We start from the raw sequence: 9466 nt of genomic DNA, 5'->3' as shown, positions 1-9466 counted from the left end.
CTGAAGGAGTTGGGTGCCCTGCTTTTCTTTCATCTTCTCACTGACCTGAGCCTTGGCACCCTCCCAGCACCTGTGCAGGCCTCAAATTTGGGGCATCAGACTCACCTTGCTGGGGTGGGCCTGAGAATCTGCAATTCTAACAAGCTCCCAGGTGATGGCTGGCTGGGTACTACACTCTGAGAACCTGTGTTAACTGGAGAAAACCAGAAATACCTCCAGAGGACAATTCTGAAAAAGAATAAATCACTAATTTCATCCCACACGTTTCTCTTTCTGCTCAGAATCTCCAAAGCTCGTTGCTGAGTTTCTGCTAACAAGATTCACAATAAACTTTCTGTGTAAGGTCTTTGTTTGTTTTTAAAATAGTTTCCATGTTTCATAGTCATACTTACCTAATTATGCATTATGAAATTTAAATTATGCATTACGAAATATTCAGCAACCCCTAACCAATGTCTATCTCACTTCTCTGTACTATTTTCTTCCTAAAGGGCCTCAACAAGTTTTAAAAATGGATTTGAAAAAACGAGTCCAAGGATTCCACCACTGAGGCAGAAGATGACAGGCACGAGGGCGGGTACTAATGCATCTGATGGAAACCGTGCTAGGTGGATTTTAATTCTGCAGGATGCTGCGGCCCCTGCATCTGAAGCTCTTATGTTCAGTGTTATGAACATTTCCGTGTAGAAATGCACATACCCTGTGCCCCCTGGCTGAGTCAGTCAGGGGTGTCATACCACTTTGCCTCTGAGGATGTCTTGGGAAGCTTCTTATCCCCTGTAAGCCCATTTTGATGCTCCGGTCCCTCAGCCTCCAGCCCACTGCTATGCTAAGCTGAGTCTCACTCAGCCACATACCACCTTCCCAGGGAGAGTTTTTGGCCAGAGAGTGCCAGTGGATAGGCCAGCACAGTACTCTTCCCATCCTCTCATTGCCCATGTCCAGCTTGGTCAGCCCGACCTTCAAAACATATCCAGGACCCCACTGCCCAGACTGCCTGCCACCTGCGCATGCCTGCCACCCCAGTCTCAGGGGCCGTCCACCTTCTCCAGGACCTGGACCAGGTAATGGCCTCCCTTTCACATGGCTCCCTCCACCTTTTCAACAAGCATCCAAATGAGCCTTTAAAATAGGTGAGATCATATCACAACTCTGCTGAAATTTCTAAAAGGCTTCTGAGTTCCCTCAGAGTTCAAGCTGAGATTGGAGCCACGGCCTACAGCTCATACACAATCTGGCTGTCATGGGCTGAACTTCAACAAAACCCATATGTTGAAGTCTCAATCTCTAAGACTTCAGAATGTGACTGTATTTGGAGATAGGGCCTTTAAAGACATAATTAAGGTAAAGTGAGGTCATTAGGGTGTGCCCTAATCCCAAGTGACTGGTGTCCTTCTTTATAAGAAGAGGAGCTCAGGACAACGACATGTACAGAGGGATGACCATATGAGGACGCAGGAGGAAAATGGCCATCTACACGCCAAGAAGAGAGGCCTCAGGAGAAATCAGCCCTTCCAACACCTTGATCTCAGACTTCCTGCCTCCAGAACTGTGAGAAATAAATTTTTGTTGTATAAACCTCCCAGTCTGTGGTACCTCTGTTACAGCAGCCTGACCTGACAAGGTCACTGGTCCAAATCTCTCTGCTCTCACTCCGGGCTCCTCTCTCTGGCCTCCTTGCTGCTCTAACCTCACACACCAAGGGCTTCCAGACCCCATAATGGAAACAAAAATAGCCACATTATGCACAGAAGAATCTTCCGAAAGCTTGTCTAAATATCACACAAAAGTTCTTAGGGTGTGTTTTGGCATTTCTGGGTTAACTATTTATTTTCAAGCAGGCCCCTCACAGTACTGATGGGGGCTAGGGGAGGGAGCAGGCTCCTCACAGGACTGTGGGACTTGGGCTAGAGCAGAACGAGTGGGTAAAGCCAAGTCTGGTGATGACGACTGCAGAGTGCGGGGATCAGCCAGGGTGGTGGAGAGAGTAAGGGAATGGATGAGCATCACCAGGGATCGTGGATGCACACGAGGCACAATAAGCCCTGCTGGTGGGGAAGAGAAGTAAGCCAGACACCAGAGCCCTTGTAAGTACAGAGTTCTCTGACAGAAGAAGGACACATTCCAACATGAGACCAGAGACGACAAGAGGGAAGAGCTTGCCAGAGGCCAAAAACGGGGGATGACACAGGCTGAGGTGGACAAGTCCTCAGATGGGGCCAGGCTGGCCTAGGTGGGAGGCCAGAGACCCCAAGGGTTAGAGCAAACCAAAGGGTTCTGTTAAGACTGAAACAATGAGCAGCTGCAGAACACAGAAAACTGAATCTCCCTTAGAAAAGAAGACTCATGCAGGGTACAGGCTCCGCAAATTAAAGATAAGAATGAGGTCGCAGCATCTCCCTCACAGAGAACTTTCTATCTATTTGGGCTTTTTCCTCTATGTTATTTACCTTTTTCTCTCACAACATCTATTTATGCTCCAAAGAAGCTTCACAGATCGGGTCTGTCACAAAAGCGATGTCCATTTTCTGAATTCTCTAATTTTCTGAATTTATTTAGAATTCTCTAAAGATCTCAGCAACAGAACTTCCTTAAAAAAAGAGTCTCACTTCTCCTTGCAATTGAATATAGATATGGCACACAGACAACACCACTCTGGGATGCTTCAGTTTTTAAAAAGGAACATGTCAGAAGAATGAACAATAATTACTCAAATGTCGGTATAATGATGGTGCCGGGACAGCATCCCCATCTCCCTAAAGTCATCGCTCAGATGAAATCTGGCTTTTTGGATTGTGGTAAGCTTGGTGTAGAAAATGAGAAGATAGGACAGAATGGATGGGAAGGAAGGTGTTTGGTCCAAAGAGTATGGGCACCATGGCTGAACTCTAACCAGAGGAGTGAGGCAGGCTCATCAGCACCTTCCCCCACCATCACTCGTGTTCTGATGCAAACAGAGGTTTTGTTCTTTAATATATAAAGAGTTAAAAATTGTTAGTCTTCCTTGGGGGGGGGGACATTAAAAATTCAAAAATGATATAGCTTCTATTTTTACTATCCTATATGCAGTCTCATCCATTCATCCATCTGTCTATCCATCCATCCACCCATCTACCCATCCATCCTCATCCATTCATCTATGACAAAAGTATTTTGTTTAAGATCAATTAATGGAGAAAGTAGTACAAAATTTAAAGACTTTTCTACTGCAGTGGTTCTGATTATTTGGTTCTTAGACTAGCACTATCAGCATCACCTGAGAACTTAAAAATGCAAATTCTCAGCCAGGGTGGTGGGGAGACTCCCTGAATCAGAAACTCTGAGGTGGGGCCCAGAGATCTGTGAGGATTCTCTCCGATGATTCAGATGCTTGAGGACCACTGCTCTTCAGTATTCAGAAAATGCTTAAATCAACTAGATCCAGTAGCATTTCCCCTGCAAATATTTATTACTTTTTCACTGATTACTGCAAATAAAAAGAGAAAATCCAGATAATGGAAATGCTGGGAAGGAGCCGTACCACATAGAAAGGGAGGTTTTGCCACTGGAAAGTACTCCTGGTCTTGTGATTAAAGATTTGGTTCAAGACTATATAAAATTTAAATTCTTAAGGTCAGGAGATACAGATTCACAGACCATACAGGCAGCAGGCTTTATTTTCCTCTACATGCTGAATAACCTAGAGAATGGATGTCCTAGATGAGTGGGAGCAACATATAAATCTGACCTTAAAATAAAGCAGCGTCATGTTCAGTCTAGCAAAGATAAACCGCCTGTTGGTTCAAAGTGGAGCCATGGAGGGCCCAGCTCTGTGCAGCTGAAATAGCCACAAAGCCCTGTGCAAGGTCACCGAACCCAGGCCTTCAGCTCTGACTCTGTCCTAAATGGGCCAGGCCCCCCTCCCTGAATTACTGCGCCAGCAGGCAAATAAACCCTCGGCCACCAGCCCATACCTGCCATTGATCCCAAATAACCTGGAGGCAGAACGACTTCTACTACAGATGGGGAATTCTTCTGAGGAAGTACTTAGGATTTAGACCCGAGTCAGTGAGTAGGTTTCCATCAACCTATATCCGCATCTCCAAAAGAGAATATATAACATACCCCATGCTTGGTGGATGGCACTGTGTCAATACCACCCTAAAGTCCGCATCATGTCTCACAGCTTCCGTTCATGGGTGCCTCATACACAGCATCAGTGAAAACTGGATTTGTGCTAAAGAAAGAGGCAGTGTTAACGGGAGGTAAGCAGGGGTATGGATGCAGTGGTCTTCTCCCCTAACCAAATGATACTGGATATTCATAAAGCTGAGTATCTATTGATCTGAATTTAAAAGCGTCTTGGTGAAATCTGCAACTGCTGGTAGCACAGATGTGTCAAAGGACACACACTGGAGCACTTCTGTTTAGAATGAGACCATTTTCATAAGAACCAGGCTTGAAATACATTTTCAGTGAATGGTCAGTGTCATTCCTGCTCTTGAGAGATAGCTTTTCTACCATTCAAATTGCACATGCATCTTTTGGAGCTCAAGGGAAAACCTCCATCCCTAAAACCTAGGGTATGACATCACTCTTGGAACAGTTCCCGCTCTAAAATTCTGACTCCAGGCCCAATGCAGAGGGTGTGAAGAGCAGACAAGTGCTGTCCCTCCTCCTTCAGGGCCAGTGGGAATACTCCTGTGAATCTGCGGTCCACCGTGCCCTTCACCTCAGTCACACGCCAAATCCAGCACCAGGCAAGAACACAATCTGCACTTCAGAAAAAGGGAGCTACCTTTCTAAGAATAAGAGGCCAAATGATATAAAATGGCTTTATTTTCTTTTGACCCATACACACCAAATCCAGGAGCCTTAAACAAGAAAATCACCATTAAAAACTGAATGTCTCTAAAAGTCTCATAAGCATAGATGCTTATGCGGATTTAATTATTGCTCTGCTCTGCTCTTGAAATCCATTGGGGTCTCTCACTTATGAAAAAGAGAAAGAGAGAAGAAAGAAAGACTACCACGCCTAAATCAAATAACAGACAAAATCTGATCTCTCAGGAAAGTGTTTAGACAACAAAGTAACGGTATGTAACATAACATGGCAATATTAGAAAAATTTTGTCAACTTACTTTTAATGATCTATGATTACTTCCTCTTCATTTCAAGGAAAACTTGAAATGTTAACGTTGACTGTTTTCCCCTGCATAATGCAGCAGGAAAACTCAGATGTGACTGACTGAAAGCCAACAGCAAGACACCACCAGCTCAGGATTTACTTAAATCTAAATGAATCCATTTGAACTGCTCTTCAAAGCTTATTTTAAGTAATCTTTTGATTAATACAGACAATGAATGTCTAACGATGCCATTCTCCCACTCTTTACCCATTTGTCTTAGGTGAAATTGTATTGGTGGAGAAAAGAACCACTTGATCAATCTGGATTTTTTCCTCCTCAAAATGAGGTTCTAGTATCTTCACCACCCCTACACCAGGCTTAAAAAGCCCTTGGCTCACATTATTTTAATCCGCAAATACTTATGCTTTTTCCATTGCCACGGTTTAAAATGAAACTGAAATGCAGGTTTCATGAGATTTCAGAAAACGGTTCCTTAGACAAACCTGAGATCCACTAGAAAACCTATGTCACCAACCTGCATTTATTTTAACTATCCTAGGCAGAAAAAAATCATGCTGACCGTTCATGGAAACCTATCAGCTGCTACATAAATGCTCATCATATCTGCTCTTTTCTGTTATCGCTGCTAGGGAAAAAAAAAAAAAAAAAGAACGCTGTTATACAAAAATTAGACGCATTCAACACAGGATGTCAAGCTTAAGAATATAGAATTCAAGGCCAGCAGCTCCTCCTACCAGTGCGCTTGGAAACCGCATTTAATCTCTGCACCATTTCTTCCAGGGCCATCTCTTCATTTCTCAGCCAAAACCTCATCCTCCGGCAGAACACAACGATCCTCTGCAGCTGCTTTCCTCTGCACCAGAAGGTGCTTCATGGGTGGGGTAGCGCTAGTGGGGAGGGGGCTCAGCTGCGAGGCTGGGGGGCACGGCAGCGCCTCCCTTCCCGGGATTGGTCCCCAGCCCCGCTAAGGGGCGCGCCCTGCGCCGGGGTGGGGGCTGCTCAGCGGAAGCGGAAGCCCGCCCGCCCCGCGTGTTCCCGCGGCCACCGGGGATCTCCGTGTGCACCCCTGCGGTCACCTGGAAGCCCTGCGCGTGCACTTCGCGGTCACCTGGAAGCCCTGCGTATGCACCCCAAGGTCACCTGGAATCCCTGCGTGTGCACCTCCAAGGTCACCAGGGAGCCCTGTGTGTGCACCCACTCCGGTCTCCTGGAACTCAAGTGTGTGCACCCAACGATCGCCTGACCCAAGCATGCACCCCGCGGGGACCTGGGACCGCAGCGATACCTCGCTCAGAGGCGCAGCCTAGCTCACCCCTCCCAAGGATCTCTGTTCCCTCCAGTAGAGGAAGGAGGAGCTGCGGAGATGGCCCGGGCGGTCCCGAACCTGCCTGCCCCCCTTTACCTCCTGCTGTCCCTGGGCAGGTGCAGAGGCCGCAGCAGCCGAGAGCGCCCTGCCCGTGCCGCCTCATGCCGCTCAGGCCGCCCCACGTCAGTGGGTCCGCGGGTCTGTGGTGGGTCCTCGGGTGGCCCAGCCACTCCTCAGGGCGCTGCCTGCCTGCCAAGGACGCAGGCGGCGAGGGAAGCGCGCGCCGCAGTCTCGGGCCCTCCGACCTCACCATGTTTGGCACCAAGCCACTGTGTGCATTCTACACCTCAGCGCCCTGACGATGCAAGTCATGCGTGTGCACGGCTATGGCTGCCACGTCCCACAAATGTGCACGAACCAGGTGTGTGCACACACGGCCCTGGATGGGGTCTCTCCTTCCCCAGGGGTCTTACCATCCTTTTGTGGTTGGCATTACAGGTAGCATGTCCTTCCTTACAGGACTATTTCAGGAAAAGTGCCCATTTTCATGAATGATTTGGGAAATTCAAGCCACGGATGGCTGAGGTTCAAAATGCTGCTCATGTCAATACAATGTGTGTGCCAGCATCCCAGTGTGGTGACTGTCAGGCACTGAGCTGGGTGAAAAGATGAAGGTGACACAGCATTTGCCCTCAGAGAGCTATGGGTCTGGGACACAAGATCTGGAAACAAATCATTGTAACATGAAATGAAGATGTATAATAACCACACAGGAAAGATGTAGGGTAAAACTAAGTATGGCTGCCTTTAAAAAAATTTTTAACATCAAAATCCATTGAACATCGGCAGTTTTGTATGGTTCAAAGTAGAGCCGAACGAAGGGAGAGGTTTGGGAAAGTGTCACCACAGGGCAGTGAGCCTTTCCCTGTGGACAAAAGTCCCAGGCTACCTCTTGCTGAACCAAACCCTAGGTGTGCCTATGGCCACATGAGCCAGACACAATCCACTCGCACACCTCTCCCCATCATAACCACAGGTCATAACCTGTTTCTGACCTCAGGAAGGCCTGTACCTGGCAGAGCATCCAAAATGAAGTGGGCAGCATCTGCCTTCCCACTGCCTTCCCACTGCTCAAGACGCAATGACACTCACACTTGTCCTGGGCCAAAACTGGTCCCCCAAGCCACACTGCCTTAGGCCTCGGCCAAGACATCCCCTCTCCCAGGCAGGTCCCCACCTCTTCCAGCACAGAAGTGTACTCGAGTGGTGCTTAAACTTTGGGTGCATTGGAATCCCCAAGAGCTTGTTAACCTGGAAGGCCAGAGTTTCCAATCCAGTAGGTCTGCGAGTGGGGAGGGGACCAGGAATGTGCATTTCTAACAGGACCCCAGGTGATGTGGACACTGCTGGTCCACACTTTGAGAATTGATCACTGTGAGATGCTATCCCATCTTTAAACCAAAAGCAAAGCAAAGGAAAAGACAAAATCTACCCACCCTGGTTTCAGCCTCCCGTCCTCCACTCACACTCTAAACCTCTTTCCTAGACCCTGTGCCATCCATTTTGTCTCCTCAAACACTTCTGGCTGGTGCCATTTCTGGGCCCAAGCTGCTAATTCCAGCACTGCTTCCGGGTTGAGTCTGATGGCACCTGTGATGGTTGCTCTAATGTGTCAACTTGGCCAGTCCTCGGTGCCCAGATGTTTGGCCAAACACTAGTCTGGATGTCCCTTCGATGGTATTTTGTAGATTTGATTAATATTTAAATCAGTAGACTTTGAGTAAAGCAGATCATCCTCCCTGTTGTGGATGGGCCTCATCTAATCAGTTGAAGGCCTTAAGAGAAAAAGACTGATATCCCCAGAGGAGGGGGGAATTCTGCCTCCAGACTGACTGACTTCAGACTCTAGCTACAACTCTACCTCTTCCCTGGGGCTCCAGCCTGCAGCCTGCCCTGCAGATTTCAGACTTACCAAGCTCCACAATTGTGTGAGTCAGTCTCTCAAAATGAACGTCTCTCCCTCCCACCCACCATCTCTCTCTCTCTCAATCTTTATCAAACGTTCACTCTCTGCTTAAATTATAGCACGAATGGTAGTTTCTGTACAAATCTTTTAATATTTGTCTAAAGTATAGCAATCATAAAATACCACCCAGTGTTTATTGAGCACTTACGAAATTCCAGGGACCCTCCTAAACTCAGATTGTGTGAATTGATTTAATTTTCATTAGGATCTAGGAAGTAGACACTATTTTTACCATTTTACAAAATAAGGCACAGAGAGGTTCAATGAGTTGCCTAAGGTCACACAGCTGGTAAGTGGCGGAGGCAGGATTCAAACGCAGATATGTACAAAGACCTAGAAAACAAGTGTTTGCTTCAGGGAAATGTCATATCTCAACTGGAATGTCATCCCCAATGTCTCTTACAGTTATATAGGGACAGTTAGATAAGGTTCCAAACTCAACACAGCATGAAGAATCTTAGCCTGAGTGTTGCAAGGACACAGGCCTGCTTTCCATCACTGCCTTGCCCCCCTCCCAGAAAGGAGAAGAAGCAGGACACGACTGTTTATCCGACTGTTTATCCCTTTGAATGAGGCCGGACGGCGCCCAGGTGGGAAGGCGGAGCGTAATGTTATACCAGGATACGGAACACATCCTCTTAGCAACCGTTCCGGAAAGTTAGCCATGAAAGGGAGGTGAGAAACAGGAGAGCTGGAGGGGTAGAGGGGTTGGGTTCTGAGAAACCAGGAGCCTTGGGGAGCCTGCCCTCCTGAGACAAGTGGGGGAGCTCTGGGGAGAGGGGAAGGCGGAGATGGACCATTGTGAGAGGTAAGAGGAGAAGGGAGCATCCAGGCCTAGGTGCAGCTGGACACTGGCCATGGAAAGTGAGGACGCACATATTTCCTGTGCTGCCTTATCCGACATCAAGGGCGAGGGATGAGGGGCGGGCAGTAAGAAAAAAAGGGAGACTTGTAAATGACCCTCTGAAGAAATCTGTGACCATTAACAGCACAACCTCACTTCT

General features: G+C 47.6%; 1 protein-coding gene across 1 annotated transcript in view; it reads right to left on the bottom strand.

The window, feature by feature from the left end:
* MCF2L (MCF.2 cell line derived transforming sequence like) overlaps window positions 1-6064 on the bottom strand; it is a 116188-nt gene extending 110124 nt beyond the window's left edge. Inside the window, exon 1 of the mRNA XM_011379516.2 lies at window positions 5865-6064. Within this exon, the coding sequence (XP_011377818.1) occupies window positions 5865-5943 (79 nt within the window). The 5' untranslated portion in view covers window positions 5944-6064. The remainder of the gene's footprint in view (window positions 1-5864) is intronic.
* Window positions 6065-9466: the final 3402 nt, after the last annotated feature.

The sequence above is a fragment of the Pteropus vampyrus genome, unplaced genomic scaffold (assembly GCF_000151845.1).
Source record: "Pteropus vampyrus isolate Shadow unplaced genomic scaffold, Pvam_2.0 Scaffold363, whole genome shotgun sequence".
NCBI lineage: Eukaryota > Metazoa > Chordata > Mammalia > Chiroptera > Pteropodidae > Pteropus > Pteropus vampyrus.
This window is presented reverse-complemented; position numbering and strand designations above follow the sequence as displayed.